General features: G+C 58.4%; 1 protein-coding gene across 3 annotated transcripts; it reads right to left on the bottom strand.

Annotated features, from left to right (window-relative positions):
- Positions 1-1,723: 1,723 nt before the first annotated feature.
- On the bottom strand, positions 1,724-15,462 carry CERCAM (cerebral endothelial cell adhesion molecule). 3 transcript variants are annotated; one of them, XM_045883258.3, is made up of 14 exons: positions 14,756-15,449; positions 13,516-13,587; positions 13,224-13,334; positions 12,931-13,048; positions 12,247-12,381; positions 11,936-12,140; positions 10,026-10,145; positions 9,620-9,696; positions 9,412-9,518; positions 8,416-8,548; positions 6,621-6,748; positions 6,243-6,446; positions 5,608-5,854; positions 1,724-5,116 (listed from the first exon to the last, which is right to left on the bottom strand). In XM_045883258.3, the coding sequence occupies exons 1-13, from the start codon at positions 14,950-14,952 to the stop codon at positions 5,608-5,610; spliced, it is 1,854 nt and encodes a 617-aa protein (XP_045739214.2). In that variant the 5' UTR covers positions 14,953-15,449; the 3' UTR covers positions 1,724-5,116. The 3 variants fall into 3 exon arrangements, with proteins under 3 accessions (XP_045739214.2, XP_045739215.2, XP_045739216.2); XM_045883259.3 differs by lacking the exon at positions 13,516-13,587 and having other exon boundaries at positions 14,756-15,447; XM_045883260.3 differs by lacking the exons at positions 1,724-5,116; positions 5,608-5,854; positions 6,243-6,446; positions 6,621-6,748; positions 9,412-9,518 and adding an exon at positions 7,617-8,246 and having other exon boundaries at positions 14,756-15,462.
- Positions 15,463-20,232: the final 4,770 nt, after the last annotated feature.

Here is a 20,232-nt window from a genome sequence, read left to right as displayed (position 1 = left end):
TGTTAAATAAATAAATAATAAATAAATAATCTTAAAAAAAAAATCACGCCTCTTCCATTTTACAGAGGAGAAAACAGAAGGGTTTTACTGCAAGGGGAGGCACCTGACTCAAGTGGCACAATTAAGTGGCAGAGGGGAAACTGGAAATTAGATTATCTGTTTCCAGAGCCCCCGACTCTCTTCTGACTCGAGCAGACCTCCCAAGTCCATCCTGATCCACTCTGTCACTGAGTGTCGCCGTGACACGGGCAACCATCAGCGCAGCATCCCCTCTGTGCCAGGTAGGGTGCTTACCTGCACGAGCTCAGCGAGGCTGCACCAGATCCAGTCAGCTTGGCACGAGGGCTAACCCCATTTTACAGAGCAGATAACTGAGGCTCGAGGAGGCTCAGTACACTTGCCCAAGGTCACAGAACTAGAAAGGACAGAGAACACTCACACCAGGTTTCTCTGCCCCAGGGGGGCCCATGCTGGGGCTAGCGGGAGCACCGGAGTTTGCAGAGGCCACCACCATCCAGGGAGGGCTCTTCCTTAGCGTCTACAATCCAGCAGAGACCCCAGAAGGGAGACAGAAATCTTGAATCGGCAAAACAGCTGGCAAAAAGGCAACACTCCAAAGCTATTGCCCTTTACTCCTAGGAAAAAAAGCCCTTGTCTCTTGGTTTGCAAACAAATGTACCAACCTTGCGGGGTGGGGCAGAGCAGAGCAAAAGCAACCCGCCCCCATCCCAACTTTCTCGCTTTCCCTCAGTTATCTGTGCCTCCCCCATGCACTGGCCGTGCCTCAGGGCAAGGCTTCCCAACATTTTCACAGCAGGGCACACATAGAAAACCAAAATATTTACACAGCATCTGAGTCACGTGGAGGGTATTGGGAGATATTTGGAAGTCTTGATGAAAATTTCAGAACACATGCTTCATAACATGTTAGGATTATAAACTGTAGTGTAACGTATTAGGGAAGGTGTTAAAGTTTGGTTTTGTATAAAACTTCCAAATAAAACATCATACCCGTTAAGAGCAGACACAAGAGGCCACATACTGTATGAGTCCGTCCGGACGACGGGGTGGAAACAGCACAACCATCGGGGCAGAAACCGGATCTCTGGTTTCCAGGGGCTACGGTGGGAGAAGGGTGCTGACTGCAGGCTGGCGTGGGGCAATTGGGGTATATATTCCACATCGCCATTGTGGTGGTGGTGGCAGGGCTGTTGACATTTGTCAGAAATCATCAAAGTCAATTTCACTGTGTGTTGATTTAGCGGGAGTTCCTGGAGCTGTCCACTCCTCAGAATCCCTTGGGTGGGAAGTTCAGAAAGCCAGGCCTCACCCACAACCTACTGAATCAGAACCTGGCTGGGGGGGAGCACGAGGGGGGCAGTAAGGTGCATTTTAACAAGCTCCCCAGGTAATGGGGCAGCGGGGTGGTTTGCAGTGTGTGGTTTGGGGCCAAGGCTTCTGGGTCAGGACAGGATTCCAAGCTTCTATCTCCGGCCCAGACCTGAACCCTGAATCCCAGGCTCGTACATCAACGACCACCTGCCCTCTGCCCCTGGATCCTGCCCGCCGCCCTCCCCCCAGCCAGCCCCACCCATAGTCTTCTCTATTTCAATTGATGGCAGCTCCATTCCTCCAGAATTTGAGGGCCCAAACTTTGACATCATCCTCCATTCCTCTCTCGTTTGTTTTTGTTTGTTTTTTTTTTTTTGTCTTGTCATTTAGGTTTTGTTTTTTTTTTTAAGATTTTATTTATTTATTTGAGACAGAGAGCATGGGAGGGAGGAGGGTCAGAGGGAGAAGCAGACTCCCCGCCGAGCAGGGAGCCCGATGCGGGACTCGATCCCGGGACTCCAGGATCATGACCTGAGCCGAAGGCAGTCGCTTAACCAACTGAGCCACCCAGGCGCCCTTGTCATTTAGTTTTTATTTCACAACTTAACTCTTATGTCCAGCTGGACTGGGAGGGGGATAAGGAACATGTGGAACCCAAAGATCTATTGTGAGAGCACAAAGACCATAGGACTCTGCGGGCAGATGGGGAGAGGGGTGCCCTCCCGAGATAAAGCACAAGCCAATTTATTAGCGCTGTCCGTAGACAGCCCTGGTGACCTGGCTGGTCTTGCCGTTCCTGGATCCGGAGCACTCCAGGGTGTCTGTGTCCTCTTTCCAAAGACCACAGGCTCACCATCCAGCTGCTCAGGCTTGGCAGCCCAGATGAAAAACTGGGCAACATTTGTGTTGGGCCCAGCATTGACCATGGACCAGATGCCAGGACCCGTGTGCTTTGGGTTAAAAATTCTCATCATCAAACTTCTCCCTGTGGATGGACTTGCCCCCAGTACCTTCATGGCATGGGACGTCACTGCCCTGGCACAGAAATCCGCGAATCCTTCTGGGAAAGCAGGAGCCAAACCCTTCCTCCCCAGTCCTCAGAGCATGCGAGTTTGCTGCTGTCTTGGGAACTTCGTCTACAAACAACTGGAAGGCGGTGCTGCCCAGCAGCTCAAGAGCACGGTGGGATTGACCATGGCTGGGCAGCGCGGAAGGCTCTGGGTGGCGGGGTCAGCATCTGCAAAGCTTCCTGTCCTGCTCTAGAAATTCTGTCGGCTCTGCCTTCTCACCGCCCCGCTGCCAGCAAACACCCTGGTCTGGGGCACTGTTGTGTCTCATCTGGATGATTACAATGGGTTCCTAACTTCTCTCCTTCTCTCTCCCCTGGGCCAACCTACAGTTTATTCTCAGTACTGTAGCCAGGGTGCTCATGTTAAAATAACAGATGAAGGGTGCCTGGGTGGCTCAGTTGGTTGAGTGACTGCCTTCAGCTCAGGTCATGATCCCAGAGTCCTGGGATCGAGTCCCGCATCGGGCTCCCTGCTCTGCGGGGAGCCTGCTTCTCCCTCTCCCACTCCCCCTGCTTGTGTTCCCTCTCTCGCTGTGTCTCTCTCTGTCAAATAAATAAATAAAAAATCTTTAAAAAAAAAAAATAACAGATGAAGTCATTTCTCGGCCTCAAACCTTCTGGGGGCTCCCCGTTCCAGAGTAAAAGACAGAATGTCCTCCAGGGCCCTCGTTGCTCTGGCCCTGACCTTGGCTCCATCATCTATCTCCAGGCCCTCCAGGCCTTGCTCACTCGGCTCCAGCCACACTGGCCTCCTTGCTGTCTTTTGAACCTGCCAGTCCTGCTCCTGCCTCAGGACCTTTGCATGTGCTGTTCCGTTGGTCTGGAATGGGCTTCCTTCAGTTATCCCCACAGCCTGCCCCCTCACCTCCGAGTCTTTGTTCAGATGTTAACTTCTCAAACCATACTTGATGTCTCCTTCCTCATTTGGCTCTATAGCACCTACCACTCTAATATTTGCTTATTTATTTCTGTCTCCCTCCCTCCTAGAATGTCAGCTGCACCAGGTCAGGGATTTGGGGGGCACTTTTATTCACTGCTGTATCCCTAATGCCTAAACCTGGCCCATAGGACGGGCTCAATAAATGGTTGTTTTAATGAGTGAAGGGGACACCAGAAGCCTAGAGAGAAGGGACTTGCTCAAGGTCATCACCATCTGGAATCAATGGCTCTTCACTCTTGGAACTAACAAAGCACCCGTCCAATAGCTTTGCCCCAAAGTCCTTCTCCCAGCCATGCCAGGTCCCGAGACCAAAGCCAGGCCAGCTGGACCTCATCCCCAGGACAGAAGCAAGGGATAGCCCAGCCTCAGGGGGTGCCTGTCCGACTCTACCAGGACCCTGGTGCTTGTGCAACCAAGTCAAGGGGCTGCCCTGGGAGGGGGCTCCTCTGAAGAAGGAAGCCTAGACATGGCAGTGCCACAGCCTTGTGCTGGTGGAGGCCAAGGCCAGGAGCCACCTCCCTACCCCCTCCAGCTGCCTGAGTTCGGGCATTGGAGACAGTAGCTGGGCCCAGAAGCCGAACCCTATGGAGGGGGGATGGAGAGGGAAGACCAGCAGTTCCCCAGCAAGAGAGCTGGAGAACCTGGAGCTGCTGTAGGTAGCCGGCCAGCACAAGGGGCTCATTCCAAATGCCCCAGGCTCCCTTTCCCCTTGCGGGCCCACACCAGCAGAGGGCACCCCGGCCCACAAGGTCCATGTTCTGCTTTTCTTTCACACGGGTTAGGGCCAGATGGGAGCCTTGCATCCATCTACCCCGTCTCTCTCCAGGGAAGGGTTGCACCCCCACAAGTGAAGATTCAAAGAGGAGGAGGCTCAGCAGCCCTGGGTCCGGGCCCACGCTACCCAGCAAGGTGAGGCTGGTGATGCCCAGGACAGGCCCAGTAGGTGAGCATTTATCGTGGGCTGGGCTCCGGGCCAGGCCATTCTATACCCACCCAGCCCCTGACATGCTTCTCTTCCTCGTAAACTTCACCACCAAGCGGGCCAAGACCCAGGGAGGGATGGCATCCATCCGAGATCACCTAGCAAGGAGATGGTGATGCCAGGTTGGCCTGACTCCTCCCCCAGGCTGCCCTCCCCTCTCTGTCTCTCCAAGGGCTCATCCATAGATCAGGAACCCTTCCCTCCCAGACCTCATGACACACAAAGAGGCTTGTCCAGGAGTTAAAAATATAAAGCGCAAATACCAGCTGGCTTTTACTGAGGGCTTACTATGTGCTGGGCACCAGGTCTGCCAGGGCCCTCCTCCCACCTCCCTGCACTTCCCAGTGGCCAGGGGGAGAGGATGGGCCCAGGCAGCTGAGACCCAGGTCGAGTGGGGAGGGGGCTGAGGTGGAGGTAGAAGGTGGTGGAGGGGCCCCAGCAGTTGGGTCCGCGGAGAGGGCAGGGCTCCTGGTGTCTGTCCAGCTTGAAACCAAAGGCTGAGGAGCCCCCCCTCCTTCCCTCCACCCCAGGCCCTGAGTCAGGCCGGGCAGGGTGAGAGGGCCTGTGAGCTCTGCCTTTTCTCTACATGACCTTCAGGGAAGGGGACCCATCTCAGAGTGGTTTCTCCTGAAGCAAGATGGGGCCAGAGGGCAGAGTGGCCATGCCTAAGGTGACAGTTGGGTCTCTGTGTGGTCTGTGGCTCTTGGTGGTGGTTCCTGCAGCTATTTCCAACTCTCCTCCCTGGCCAGCTACAGCCTGCTCCTGGGTGTTCCTCTGGAGTCATCGCCTGGCCCTGGTGGGACAGAACAGGCAAGAGAGAAAGAGAAAGAACTAGAGCTGGATATCCAGAGGCATCCGACAGAAAAAGAGACAGGGTGTCTGGGTGGCTCAGTCAGTTAAGCGTCTGCCTTCGGCTCAGGCCATGAATCCAGGGTCCTGGGATCGAGCCCCACATCGGGCTCCCTGCTCAGCTCTGCTTCTCCCTCTCCCTCTGCCCCTCCCCTCTGCTCATGCTCTCTCTCTCAAATAAATAAAATCTTAAAAAAAAGAAAAGAAAAGAAAAAGACACAGAGAAGTTCCGAGAGACACAGATAGGCAGAGGGAGAGAAAGAAAGCTTGAGATAGAGAAATGCAGGGAGCCATCGAGACTGCAGAGCAGAGCCAGAGAGAGGGAGGGAAGAAGGCAGGCTGAGAAGGGGACAGGAGAGACCCAGACCCAGCCTAGCAGGGGAGAGCAAACCGAGGCGCGCGGGGCTGGGGTCCTCTTCCCAGGCCCGCCCTCACCTAGAGCTCAGCCCGGGGCTGGAGGCTGTGCCCACTGCTGCCAGCCAGGTCCAGGCGGGGGCCACGCAGGGTCTTGTGAGAGCCACTCCAGCTGATGATGCGGCCGCTGTCATCGTCCCAGGGCGAGGATGTCTCCGTGTCGCTGAGCCACTCAGCGTCCCCTGCATAGTGGGTGGGGGCAGCGAGCAAGGGCCGGGCGGAGAAGGCACGCAGGTCTCTCGGCCAGAAGTGCGCCTTGTACTGCTCACTATGAGGCAGGGGGAAGGCTCAGGAGGGCTGAGGTGGGTCCCGCCAGCCACACCGCATGCCCGCCTGGAGCCGGGCACCTCACCTGCCCAAAGCACCTCACCTCACCGCCCTCCCCTTCAAGACTGCACAACAAACTCAAGAAGCAGGGTCTCTATTCTCCCCACTTTCCAGACGGGAAAACTGAGGCTCACAACAGGGACGTGGCTTGACTAAGAACCACACGGGCAGCCCAGAATTCACACCTAGGTTGGTCTGACTCCAGGGCCAGGCTGGGCTACTCCTTGGCGACCTTGAAGAAGTGACTCAGCCTCAGTCTTCCCGGCTGCCCTCGCCGAGGTGGGCTCCCCGGATGAGCTGACCCTGCCCGGCCCCCATCTGAGACTCACTTGGGGTGCCGGTCAAACATGATGGGCAGGAACTCGTCCACAGGCAGCATTCGGTGCAGGGGCTGGGAGGCCAGCAGCTTGCGAGCACCTGCCAGGCTCAAGACATAGGCCAGGGTCCAGTAGGAGTATCCGGCCACCACCAGATGTGGCAGCCCGTCCACGGCGGCCTCCTCCTCGGGGTTCACCTGCTTCCGGCCCAAGTAGCTGCGGGTGACAGCAAGGGCAACCAGGAGTCACGGCAGGTCCTGGGGTGTCCGAGGACCCCTTCCCCGATCACAGGCCAGGCTCAGGGGCAGGACTGGCCAGGCTCCCAGCAGGAGAAGGCAGAGCCCCAGAGCCCCCCGACCCCGCACCATCCCGCAGGTGCAGGCTGCCTACATTAGGTCCCATGGCAACTTCTCTGCCTCCACCTCCTCCATCAGCTGCTCCAGTCGCCCTCTGAAGTTGCTCTCAAAGCGCACGTCGTCCTCAAACACCAGGACCTGGGCCAGGCCCCTGGCAACCACCTGCAATAATGGGGCAGGGTGGGGGGAGCGACACACAACACGGGGGGAGGCTCTTTAGATTCAGGCGGTCCCCTTCCACCTGCCTGACAGACTCTCCCTGGCCTCCATTATATGGCAAAGGCTCAGCCCTGGCCACGTCACTCAGCTGTTCCAAAGCCTGCTGGGGCTCCCACCGCCTGGGGACTGAAGTCCCAACATCTGGCTCTGGCAGTCAAGGTCCTCCAGGCCCCCAGTCCAGCTCTCCAAGTAGACTCTGATGGCAATCATAACCTTTGCTGCGTTCACTGAGTGCAGCCATATCCCTGGGACCCTCGGGAGGCAGGACGCACGATGTCCCCGTCCTGGACTCCAGGCCCAGCTCCTCACTTGGCCTCCTAAGCTGTCCTCAAGGAAGCTGGGCTGGCTGGAGGTGGGGGAAGACCCCAGCCCCCACGACTCCTAAGAGAAAGTTACTTTTTTTTTTTTAAGATTTTATTTGTTTATTTGACAGAGAGAGACACAGTGAGAGAAGGAATACAAGCAGGGGGAGTGGAAGAGGGAGATGGAGGCTTCCCGCAGAGCAGGGAGCCCGATGTGGGGCTTGATCCCAGGACCCTGGGATCACGACCCGAGCCGAAGGCAGACGCTCAATGACTGAGCCACCCAGGCGCCGCTAGAGAAAGTTATTTTTGTAACTTCTGGAAATGTGAAAAGAACGTGAAATCAGCTTAGTAAACGGTGAAATGGAAGTCATCCTTCAATCTGTTCAGGGACCGTAGAAGATGGGGCGCCTGGCTGGCTCAGTCGGTTAAGGGTCTGCCTTCGGCTCAGGTCATGATCCCGGGGTCCTGGGATCGAGCCCCACATCGGGCTCCCTGCTCAGCGGGAGCCTGTTTCTCCCTCTCCCTCTGCCTGCAGCTCTGCCTGCTTATGCTCTCTCTCTCTGTCTGTCAAGTAAATAAATAAAATCTTAAAAAAGGAACAGTAGAAGATAAACAGAAATATAAGCTCACGTGCTTATATTTTGGTTATGGTGGAAAATAAAAACAAGGAGTGGGTCTGGGTGCTGCCTCTTGGAGGGGTGCCTGCCCCTTGGACGCCAGTCCCCTGGTCCCTCCTGCAGGGGCCAGGCAGTGACCTCTCATTGGCGCTCACCTGCCCCCCCAGCTCTGAGCTGAGGCTCCTGGGCCAAGCCCCAGGCTTTCCTTCTTCCCCCCGAACACACAGATCCAGTCTACCTCAGAGCCTTTGCCCCACCGTTTTCCTCTGTCCGGAAGGCTCTTCTCGCTGCCCCTCGGTGGTGAGGCCCACCCTGGCCCCATACCAGGCCAGGAATGGAGGCCAGTCCACACTCCAGGACAGTCTGTACATCTCCCCTCCACGGCTAGCTTGCTTCTTCCCGATTTCTGTGCCCTGTCCTGGTCCCTGAGCCCCGGAAGGGCAAGAGGGGCCTCTTCCTTGTTCCCCTCTGTATTTTCAGCAACAGATCTCCCAGCACACAGGATGCGCTCCGTAGAGACTACGGAATGAATACAGCACAGGGTTGAATGCATAGGAGGTTTAAAGCTGCCGGCCAGGTCTTCCTCAGTATATGCATTCACCCACTGGTTCCCCTGGGCGCTGAGCACAGAGCAGCGAATAGGGTGCCCCCCCCGCCACAGCTATCCCTGCGGGGGCGGCGTCCTCACCTCCTCCCAGATGGAGTAGTGGCTGAGGAAACAGCCCACCTCGCCCTTGGTCAGTGTGCGGCCCGAGTAGGGGTCCTGGTAGCCAGGGAGCAGGTCCACGCCGAGGCTCCTCATGATACTGGCGTTGAGTGTCCTGAGGGAGACGGGTATCATGGGGCGAGGGGTGCCTGGCCTGTGGCTGCTGGGGGCAGTCACACTGGAGTTTAATTTAAAGGTGTCAACCTCGTTACTGCTTCATGTGGCCTGAAGACGTTGTGATAACCCAGGGAACCAGAGCCACCTAAGGCCGGGGTGACCCTCGAGGGAGGGAATAGAAGCATGGGGAGATGGGAAGCAGCCTGAGGGGCATGCTCCCCAGAATGAACATGGGGGGACACGGCATCTGCTTCTCGGGCAGAGGCCCAAGGAGAGGATGGACATCCTGCTGTCGAAAGGGCTGGGGGCACAAGGGGCCAACAGCTGTGGGCAAGCACAGCCATGTGACCTCTGGTTCCCCAGGGCTACAGGACTGGCCCCCACCCCCACCCCCACCCAAGATAGAGAAGAGTATAAGTCCAAGATAGAGAAGAGTAAGCCTGATAATAATAAAGACACCTAACCTTTGGAATACTTCCTCTGTGTCGGGCCCTGGCTAAGTCCTCACTGAGCCCTTAGAAGTCCTAAGAGGAAGGCACAATTAACTGCCATTCACACAGCAGGGCTGGGAGGTGGCGGTGACTTGCCAGAGGTCACCCAGCTGGTAAGTGGCAGAGCTGGAACGCAAGCCTAGGGGCTCCAGATTCTGGGCCTTAACCGCCGTGCTCTCCTCCCTCCCGTAGGTCCTGTTTCCGTCTGCCCTGGGGCTCTCTAAGACAGAATCACTCAGGCCCTGTTTGATAACCTCCTGGAACAGCAAACTCATTCCACTCATTTGTCTGCTCTTCCCAATCCCAGGGGGCTCCAGTGGGCCACACTGCTCCCCTAGCTGCCCAGGGCCCCGCCCCCGGGGAGCCTCACCGGCCGTCCACAGCATCCACCACCCGCCCAGAAATCTCCATCTCCCAGAGCGAGCTTAGCATGCGCTCACGGCGGTCGGGCCGGCGGGCCAGGCTGATGACAAACACCTAGAGGAGGCAGGGAAGGTGGGTGCGGGAGGGGTGGGTGTAGCGGGAGGGGAGAGCCCACCCACTTCCTGACCCCAATTCTGCAGGCTGAGGGAACTTACCTCATCAAACCCCAACTTGCTGGGTCTCTTTGGGGGCCGGGACACATGCGCTGAGGCCCACATGGGGGGCCCGTCCACTGCAGAGGGAAGTACCCCCCATCATGAATCCCTACGGACTCTTGTCAGCAGTGACCCTGGAGTCCCAGCCCCGCCCCCGCCTTGCCCCCTTGGAACACCCAGGAGGAAGGGCCGTCAGAGATCATAGGATCCACCTGCTTCCATCATAGAGATGGGGACACTGAGGCTCAGCAGGGAAAAGGGCTTGCCCAGAGTCAGGGAGTAAGTTAGAGGTTGAGGCTGGGACCCCAAGCCCACTGCCCAGTCAGGTCCGGGGCCTGGGAGAAGGGGCACAGGGGGTGGGAGGCTAGCGTGGCAGCAGGCTAGTGACCTGGCTCCCAGCCCTCACCTAGTGCTTCCAAGATCAGGTGGATGAAGTTGACCCTCTCATCCTCCAGCCCCTGGTGGGATTTCACAGGCACGTTCATGTACCCGTAACGGTGTTCATTGCACACGTGGACCGTAACCCCTGTGGAGAGAGACCGAGTGAGTGCTGGAGCAGGGGGGCAGGGCTCTTGGAACCCAGGGCAGGCATCCTCTCTGGGACTCAGTGTCCCCCCTGTGGGGTTGGAGGGAGAAAAGGCTTGACTCAAACAATATCTAAGGGACCTTTCTAGCTGAGATGGCTTATGCTGGTCTAGAGCACCAGCTGGGTGCTGGGGGAGGGTGGTGAGCAGGACACAGCCCTGTCCCTGGGGGATCATGGGGAGGCAGGAGAAAGCAAACTCCCATCTGACCAAGCCTTCGGGACAGTCCATTGCTCCACCCGCTAAAGCTCCCCACCTCCTGGCCTCGCCGCCCCGCCTGAATCCTGCACCATCACCTCATGCCCAGACCCCTATGAGCGACGCCACACTCTCTCCTGCCTCCACCCGCCAACCAGAGTGGCCTTTTCTACTTCTTCAATATTTGTCACCTTTACTGCAATTACTTCTTTCCCCTTTATCTCCTATAGACTGTGAACTCTTTTGAGTGGCAGGCGCACAGAATCCGCTTAAAAGTCAACCCCACGCCCAGTATGGGGCACAAGCCTGCGCCAGCGTGGGGACTCAGTAGCTGGGTGCTGGAAGCCTGAATGACGGGGACAAAACCCCCTGCAAACTGCTGACCAGTTAACAGCGGCTGACACCCGAAGTAGTGATAGCAATGACAAAAACACGGGAACGCTTCTGCTTCTTCTCATGGATCCTCCATGGGTTTGTTTTTCCTTCACTCGCCTTTTGCACTTGATACGATTTTTTTTGCCTTGCACGTCTGCAGCAGACTCCACCAACACCTCTTGCACGAAAAAGCCAATGACATGTCCCCCTCTGGCCACTGTGGGCACACTGCTTGCTCAGGTGCAGTGCTCCTGGGTTACATCGTCACTTCTCCTTCTCCCTGAATTGGCCTGTGCAGTCCTCTCAAGATCCTTTTCCCAACACCGGGCGTCTCTGTGTCACTCTCATCTCTGACTCTTCCTCAGGACTGGATTTATCCCGGCAGAGCCCAAACACTTTGCGGTAATTTTCATCTTAAAAATAATGCCAACACCCGAGTGTTCTTTTCAGTGTGCAAAGCCAGTCGCGTGATCCTCTGATGGCTGCCCAGTGTTGTCAGGCTAAAGACCAGATGCTTGCCGTCAGGTCCACACAGGCTGGCCCCAGCCCACCTTTCCTGCCTCAGTCTCTGCCATGCCTCCCTTCACTTATTATGCTCCCGTCACCTGCCTTCTTATGTTGCCTGCTACCACAGGGCCTTTGCACCTGCTGGTCCTGTTGCCTGAAATGCTCTTTCTTGCTCTTGTTAATGCTTTCCCATACTTCAGATCTCAGCCTCAAAGTTCACACCCTCCAGGAAGCCTTCCTTGCCCAGACTACTCTGGCCTAAGCTCCCTGAGCACGCAGAATCAAGAAGCATTCCTTCCTGTCATGGCTGTGATTGGACATTGATTTGTGTGATCCTTGGACTGACTGGACTGGAAGTTCCAGGAGGGCAGAGACCGCCTGACTTTACTCACCACTGTCTCCCCAGTACCTGGCACGCACATGGTGGGTCCTCCATAAATATTTGCCTAATGAAGGCATACGTGAAAGTGCCATGATGGGGAGCCAGAAGGACATCTAACCTCCCAGGGCCACGGGCTCAAGAAAGGCTACGACCCAAACAGGAGTTTAACAGGATGGATGGGAGACGGGGGAAGGGCGTGCAAAGCAGAGGGAACAGCATATGCGAAGACCTAGAGGCCTCCAGGGTTGCTCACGGAGAGCCGGTCCTCACCAGCAGCCTGGCAGGCATAGGCGAAGACGATGATATCGTCGAAGGGCCAGGTGTAGTTGGGATGAGGGGGGTAGAAGGCAAGCTGGGCTGCCCCCTTAGCCCGTAAGGACACCAGGAAGGTGGAATGGACCATGGGGACCTGGAAGCAGCCCCGGCGCTGGCGGTTCTTGGTGGGGAAGTAGTCTGCTGTGCGTCGGTAGTAGCCCTGGGGAAAGGGGTTGCTCTGAACTATGATGGGGCCCCTCCATCCCCAGAGCACTGCCTCCCTTGCCATGGCCCACAGACCCCGAGGCCTCCGTCCCCAGCCTTACCTGGGGCGTGATCCCACACCAGAAATTGGAGTAGTAGGTCTGGGAGTCCAGCATCGGGGCCACCACGGGCAGCCCCTGCTCTATCAGAAGCCTCAGCGTCTGGTTGTTGGTCAGAATGTTGTCTGTATCTGCAAACTTTTGGGAGGGGGTGTCACAGACCCCAGCCTTATTTGGGTTGTACCCCCAAGGAGTCACTGAGTGGGATCCCTCTAGATTGCCAGAGACCCTGCATGTCTCCCAGGATCCAATGGCATCCCGTTAGAGAGTTCTAACCTATAAACCAATAGGTGTATTTCTGGACCAAAGATCTCGTCTGGAGCAATGGCTCTGGGATCAGGTCCAGAGATTCGACCTGAGTTGCTGATCTAAGAGCTTTATTCTAGATCTGACTTAGGGAGTAGGGCCAAAGACCTACGCTGAGTTCTAGTCTGGGGAACCAAGCCCAGTTTATACTCCGGGCTCTAGCCCAGGAACCTAGGCTCAGTATACACCCAGTAATCTGTCTCATGGATCCAGGCTTCACAGCTAATCTGAGCTCAAGCATAGGGATCCAAGCTCAATATCCAGTCTGGATTCTGACCCAGGTTGCTAGCTGAAGGGTCCAGCCTACAGGTAGTTAAGTCACACCGAGATTGCTGTCAGGGACAGATATCACCACCTGTGGGAAACCCCATCCTTTCTTACCAGGATGTAGTCAGCCCCCCAGTCCCTAGCAAAGGTCAGGGCTTCCTGTTTCAACTCCATCAGAAACTGGTGCCTTTCTCTGGTCCAGTGCTTGGGCCCCTCTTCGTCTGGGTAGGACCTGAGAGGGTAAAGAGATGAGAAGTTCGCCAGGGGCAGATGCCCGCGGTCCCCCTGGCGGCAGGGCAGTGGAGAGAGAGCCCTGGCCTGGAGGTGGGGGTTTGCGGCTGTCCCTTTTCCTCCCTGGGTGGCAGCTGTTGGCCCTCTTCCCAAGAACCCTTCCCTCCAGTCACCACCTGGGCTCCCCCTCGGGCCTCCAGACCACAGCCGCGTAGTGGTCACCCACAGCCACCAGCCACTCCTGCAGCATCTGCGTGGTGTTGTCCGTGTTGTGGTCCGTGGCACACCTGGGGACGTGGGAGGAAGAAGGGTGAGGGGGCCCCGCCACCGAAGGGCCAGACCCCGAGGCAGCATTGACCCCTGGAGCACCAACCCCTCCGAGGCTGGATGCTTGGGCGCTACAAGGGGAGGAGATGTGCTCCAGAGTCAGGCAAGCACCCCGGGCCCCGGCACAGGTCTGGGACCCACCGTGTGACCTCAGGCGAGTCCCAAGCATCTCTGGGCTTCACTTTCTCCCTCTGGAACCAGAAGCTGGCCTGCCTGGCTCATGGGCCGAGACCCCAGAACACGAACGCATTTGAAAGACAAAGTATGTCAGCTTTGAGGACCGCACCTGCCACATGTCCTGGCCACCCTCCTTCCTTACCAGGAGACCACAGGTCCACGCCTCCCCCTGAGTCAGGACGGGACAGAAGAGCTGCTGCTTCCCTCTGCCCGAAAATCCTAGTAAGGACCAAACCCTCCTCCGAACATCCCTGAGAAGTGCTGATGCGCCTGAGCTCCAAGGCCACGGAGCATAACCTCTCCTCTGCGGAGGGGGCTCCCCAGACGGGGTGGGGGGGTGTGCAGAGGGCTTAGCCAAGATCCCAAGTTTTAGGTGATGCTGCCCCTTTAAGCCAATTCCCCAGAAGTGAAGACTAACTACGTGTCAAGTCTCCTAGGGGTGGGAACTAACTAACTCAGACTGTGGTAATTGTGGGCAGCCTCCCCAGGCCCCAGCTCCACCCTCAGCGCAACTTTGGTGTGCCTTGGGGGGTAGTTTGTCAATTCTCTCCAGTTTATCCCCAACCTCAGCCTGGGACTCCTCCCTGTTCTGGCTTCCACACACTGGGGCCCCCCTGATTCCAGTGAGCCCTGTGGGGGTGCCTGGGGGAGAGACTCTAGGGAAGGGGCTCTCTGCCCTGGGCTGGCGGGACCCAGACCCTCCACAGAGAGGCCTGAACCAGCCGGGGGAAGGAGGAGCAGGTCCGACGCCCCCCAGCAGAGCAGCATGGAGGCAGACAGCACCCTCACCTGCTCCCCAGGCACCCCCAGGCCTGCTGATCTCTGCCACGTGGGGACCCAGGGCAGGCCAGCTGTTCCTGCTGGCTCCACTCCAGGTCAAGCCAACCCCAGGGCCCACGGGGGCTTGAGTTTGGGCTCTGGGGCTAGGGCAAGAGGACCTCACTTAAAGCCAGAGGAGGTCCCCAGAGGAGTAAGGGCCGGGGTGGGTGTTCCGGGGTCAACCTAAAGCCTCAGAGGTCAGTCTGCAGGGCCAAGGGGATAAGGGGTCCGGTCCAGGGGCGCGGGGCCGTGCAGGGCCTGTCTGCCAGGGGAGGGGCCTGTCTGGGTGGTGTCTGGACGGAGCAGACGGGGCCATCGGGAGTGGAGGCTATCTGTGGGGCGGGGGGTACATGCCCAGAGGGTGCCAGTGCCCGGTCTCTCTCACCAGAGGGCCAGCCTGGCCCGGGGGTAGTCCAGCCGCTCCAGCGCGCCCAGGTAGTGGGGCAGTGAGTGCTCGGCATTGCGGGCCAGGACGGTAAGGACCACGGCGGGCAGCGGCGGCTCCACGACGCTCGCAGCCTGGAGCCACGGCTCCAGCAGGAGCAGCAGCTGAAGCAGCGGGGCGGCGGGGGCGACGGGCATGGCGGGCGCTGGGGCGGCGGCGGCTGCCCCCGGGGCTCGGGCCCGGCGGAGGGGAGTGGGCGGGGCGGCCGGACGGGGCGGAGCCTGGGGCCAGGGCGGGGCCGAGGCGGCCGGACAAGGGCCGGGGGGGCGGGAAGCGTGCCCCCAAAGACTGGGCTCCCCCTCCCACCCGCTACGCGCTGATTCTCAAGTGTCCTCTCCTCAACCCGGGGTGGCGGAGGGCCAGGGCCCGGAGACCCGCCCCACGCGCGACCGAGGGGCAGCCCCCTCCCGGCTGGACGCCGGCGGGGGAAACGGGGGACGAGGGGAGGGTCCGGGGGGACGGCATCCGAGCCGCTCCGGCGCCTGAGAACGCTCCACTCCGAAGCCTGGTGAGTTCAGCCCCCGGAATCCGGCTCTACCGAGCGTCCGACGCCCCTGAGTCCGGATTCCCCGGCCTCGCATCCGACCCTCGGACCTGAGCCGCCGCCCGCGGGGGGGACCGACCGGCCGCAGCCCTTGCCCGGCTCCCCGCTCCCGCCCCGCCTCCGCCCCCGGGCGCCCTCTGGCGGACCCACGCGGAACTTCGCAGACCTGCGCGGTGACAGCCCGGGCGGGGGTCGGGGGGCGCGGGCGGGGGTCCCCCGGACCTGGGCGCGCCATCCAGCTTCGTCCCGAGCCTGGCGTCCTCCGCGTGCCGTCGTCCTCGCCTCCGCCGCCAGCGCCGGCGCTGCTCTGGCCCTTTAAGAGAGCAAAGCCCACTTTCAGGCGGAGTGTAGGTCCAGGGGGCACCACGGAGCCCGCACCTTGACCCAGCCCTGTCCAAAGCAGGACAGCCTCCCCTGGGGCAGAATCGGGGTCCTGAGGCCCCTGCTGAGATGGGAAGGGGGCTCCAGCCTCCCTTAAGGAGAGGGCAGAAAGGGAGGGGCCTGAAGGCCCCAAGCCGGTTCCAGCTCAGTATCTGCTGTGATCCCAGACAGGCCACTTTCCCTGAGCCTCTTGTCCTCATCTGGATGGGTTTGCAAGGAGAATGAACGCACTGGACGCTTCTCTCTGCATGGAGCATGACCCCGGAAAGAGTTGCTGAGGCGAAGACAGGACTGGAGAAGCCAGGCTCCCCTTCCATTCACCCCCCCACACCCACCTGGAGGCCTATGTTCCTGTGGCAGCTTTGGGTCTCCCTTCAGGCTCTTCCCAGGGTCAGAGAAGAGGGCTAAGCCTGTGCACACTATCTCTGCTGGGAGGGGAGGGATGGGGACCAGCAAGGAGTGGACTTGCCTGGTGACGGGGCAGCCTGTGGGGGCACTGAACCCGGGAGTCCTGGTCTTCAGCGTGGCTCCTAAGCTTCCACCAGGCCCCAGTCAAAGCTTCGGTGGCCAGTGGCCCTGCAATGAAAGGTCAGAGGCCTCACAGAAGAGTCCATTCCCTTGCATGGTAGCCTCTGGCCAGAAGGCACTCCCATCCCCAGAATGGGGATTCCATTTCTAAAGCCAAGCAGTATGCCCCACCTGACCCATCCCGGAGTCATCCCAGAGCCTCTGCCCATCCTATTGGTCACAGGGGCTTCCAAATTCTTCTCTGGCCTCAAGTCTCCTTCTCCTCCTCTGAATGCATTCACACCTCCCACTGTCGCCTTCCTCCTTCCCCAGTCCATCCAGTGACCCATCCTGTCACTGACTCCCTTGCCCGTGGGGTCTCCCATCATCCCTGCCCAGGAAAACCCTATAACCGTCTTGCTTTTCAGCGCGGTGGGACTACTGCTGACTCAGGATTTCCACTCTCAACTGGACTCTCGCCAGGCCCAACGGGGCCAGTTTCCCTTGCTCCTGCCCCCTCTCTGTGGCACGTCCCAGCTTCTGAAGCCCCCACTCCAGCAAGGATCTCCCTGCTACTTTTTGGAGAAAAGAGAACCCTCACCTGGGAGCTCTCATTTCCAGCGTCCCAGCCTCCGCCAAGCCTGCCTCAGCTCTCACTGCCTGGTATAAGGGAAGAGGCGCCCCCTCCTCACCCTCCTCACGGTGGAACAGCCCCGAAGCTCCAAATGCCATCCCCTTGCCCTTCCTGGATCATCAGCCTCCCTCTCTTCTGGGTGCTTCCTTTGACATTCCAAAGGACTTAAATCTCCCCCAGCTTAAAATAAGAAAACAGCCACATCCTTATCTCTCTCTCCCTCCCGAACCTGCTCCAGGTCTCCCTTCCTCATCTCCCATCATGGCTTGACACACACCAAGGCTGCTCTAGCCGAACTGCTCCTGCTAAGACCAGGGTCCTCCTGGCCACTCCCCTCAACGCTCATTGCCTCCTCATCCAGAGGGCTCCCTTCAGCACCTGACCACATGGGCCACTCTGTCTTTCTGGAAAACCGACTGTCTCCACTGCCCATTTGGACCCCAATTCCACCCGTTCTTGGTTGTTGTTGTTTTTTTTAGGTAAACTCTACACGCAGTGTGGGGCTCAACTTCACGACCCTGAGATCAAGAGTCACATGCTCTATCAACTGAGCCAGCCAGGCGCCCCAAGATTCCACCTGTTCAAAATAGAACCCCAACCTTTCCCCCAAACATGCTCCCCCTCTGTTGGCCTCCCCAGTCTAGAGAACGGCACCTCGGCCACCAGGTCCCTCGAGCTGGAGAGCCCGTGTCCCCAGTGACAGGTCCCTCTTTCAGCCCACTCCATCACCTTGTCTGGGCAGGCCCGCCTCCTCAGTATCTCTTGCACGTGGCCACCTCTTTCCTTCCACACTGCCACTCGCCTGGCTCAGGGCACCAGCACCACTCATGGGGCCCACAGCGTCTCCCAGAGACCTGCCCCCCACGTGTTCGCCCTAGAAACCATTCTGCCCTCAGCCACCCTTTCTAAATGTCTGCGGTTAACACCCTTCAGGGACTGCCCACTGGGAGCACCGAGGCCCTGCAATGGCCTGCGTGACTCTTCTCCAACTCCTCTCGCCTCCCCCACCCCTCCCTTCCCCTTTAATCTCCTGCTCAAGCCAATTTAGACAAGGTACAGTTTCCCAAACACTCCATGCTTTAGGACCGTCCCACATCCTTTTTTTTTTTTTTTGCTTCCTTCTGCCTGAACTGGTCTTTCTGCCAACTCCTACAGGCCCTCCAGTGTCCGCTGAAACTTGCTTCTCATGGAAAACCTTCCGCATGTCATGTCGGGGGCACATACCCTGACATGGCATCCTATATAATCCCATTAATTCGGCAAGTATTTATTGAGCACATACTCACTACATGTGCAGGTAGAAGGTGCCCCTCTGCCTCTAGGGTGCTCACATTCCTGTGAGGGGACAGACAGGGAGCAGGCAAGCAAACTGATAAATTACGAGATAGTTTCCAAGAAGGGTAAATGCTGCGAACAACATAAAACCAGTTAAGAAGAACAGAGAGCTGCTGGGGGTGGGAGGCAACATTGAGGAGAAGAGTAGGTGGATCTCTTTCAGGGTGCAAGCGAGCCAGCCAAGGGCAGTTCTGGGGGAAGAGTGTTCCACAGGGAGGGAACAGGTTGGGCCAAGGTCCTGCGGGGGGTACAAGCCAGGAAGCCAGTGGTTGGAGCCCAGTGAGCAAGGGGAGGGTGGAAAGAGGTGAGGATCAACTAGGGCCTTGAAGCTGAGACAGGAGTTTGGGTTTTTTTTTTTTTAAGATTTTATTTATTTATTTGACAGAGAGAGACACAGCGAGAGAGGGAACACAAGCAGGGGGAGTGGGAGAGAGAGAAGCAGGCTTCCCGCGGAGCAGGGAGCCCGATGCGGGGCTTGATCCTAGGACCCCGGGATCATGACCTGAGCCGAAGGCAGACGCTTAACAACTGAGCTACCCAGGCGCCCCTGGATATATATGTATTTTTTAAGCGCAATAGGAAGACACTGGAGGGGGTAAGCAGAGAAGTGATGTGATTTGTCTTAAAAAGATTGCTCTACAGCGATAATATTGGGCCAAATTCACAGAAACGCTGAAGCGGGGTTGTCGGAACATGGTCCCTGGACCAGCCAGCATCAGCCTCACCTGGAAATTGTTAGAAATGCAAATTCCTAGGCCCCTCCTCACACCTAGTGAGTCAGAAGCTGTGGGAGCAGAGGTTGAACCAATAAGGCTTCCAGGTGATTGTGATGCAGGCTGGTTTGAAGACGCTGTTCTCTGGGACCCATGGCCAGGCCATGGAGATTATATGCCTGGGAAAAAGTGATGGTTTGGGCCCATCTGGCTGAATAGGTAGACCACCCCTGAACCATCATCTAACTAGGCTGTGGGTCACCCCGACCCCACCCAAAACACAGCATCTTCACTCCCATCTCTCAGCCATTGTGGTTCTGGCCAGAGCCAGGGGGTGGCGCCAGCGCCTCAGGCTTTCGTCTGGATTCGGGAGCTAGAGACCCAGGAAGAATTGTCCCCCTCCCCTGCGCCTTCTCCCCACCCCCACCCCCCTGCCCTCCTGCCCCCCCCCCTCCCAGCCTCTGCTCCAAGGCCTGCCCACTGGCAAAGGCTTTGCAGGGTGGCTTTCATCAGGGAGGGGGGCGGTGAGGCTGGCACACCCAAGGTAGGGGCCAACCCCTTCTTCCTGGAGGTTAGGAAGGTGGGCTGGAGAAGCCCCCTTAGTCAGGAAGAAATTAGGGGTGTCTGGCCTGTGGGGCTTGGGGGCCAGGAGCCCAGGCAGGCGGCTTTGGTCCAGTTGCCTCTGGCTATACCTGTTTAACCCTCTGCCTATCCTGCCCAACCTCAGGTGAGGTCTCAGGTGCTCCTTCTCTGCCCATGGGCAGGGGCAGCCTGGAGGTACCCTGGGGCCCAGACAGAGCCCCAAGTTTGGGGGTCCTCACAGCCTAGCAGCCAAGCAAGCTAGGAACAGGGGCCCACGGCGGAGAGAATGCGTGGATGGAGCTCTTACCAGCTGCCAGCTTCACGTCTCCTGGGTTGGGGGCTCTCTGGGCCCCTGTCCTGCTTTGTGGTCAAGGGAGCCCAGCCTCCTGCCCAGAGGAGGAGCCCATGCCCTGCTCCTGGTCCTGGGTGCAGCTCAGCAGATAGGAATCCAGGAGACCCGCCTGGGTTCCTTCCTAGCTCAGGTTCCAAGTCCCGTTCCAAGAGGACCCAGGGCTGCGTGCAGGCTTGGCCCCCATCGGCTCCCCTGCCCCTCATCTTTCCTCCTTGAGGGGAGGCTGAGACCCCTCGCCCAGCTGGAGTCACTCTGTCCATGCTGCTTGCTTTGGTCTCTGCTCCAGGGATCTGCCCACACCTCCTCATCTCCAGGGGTCCCACCCAACGCCCATGCCCACACCCACTCCAGAGGCCCACCCTCTGCCTC

This window comes from Mirounga angustirostris, unplaced genomic scaffold (genome assembly GCF_029215605.1).
Source record: "Mirounga angustirostris isolate CCGP_5_RB_7025 unplaced genomic scaffold, mMirAng1.0.hap1 SCAF_15, whole genome shotgun sequence".
NCBI lineage: Eukaryota > Metazoa > Chordata > Mammalia > Carnivora > Phocidae > Mirounga > Mirounga angustirostris.
The sequence above is the reverse complement of the archived record's forward strand: the minus strand, read 5'-3'. Positions and strand labels throughout refer to the sequence as shown.

Coding starts and splice junctions, on each gene's coding strand:
- CERCAM (XM_045883258.3), bottom strand. CDS start 14,952: ATGCCCGTCGCCCCCGCCGCCCCGCTGCTTCAGCTGCTGCTCCTGCTG. Junction 9,697..10,025: donor CCTGATCTTGGAAGCACTAG/GTGAGGGCTGGG, acceptor TTCCCTCTGCAG/TGGACGGGCCCCCCATGTGG. Junction 6,749..8,415: donor ACTACTCCATCTGGGAGGAG/GTGAGGACGCCG, acceptor CCATTATTGCAG/GTGGTTGCCAGGGGCCTGGC.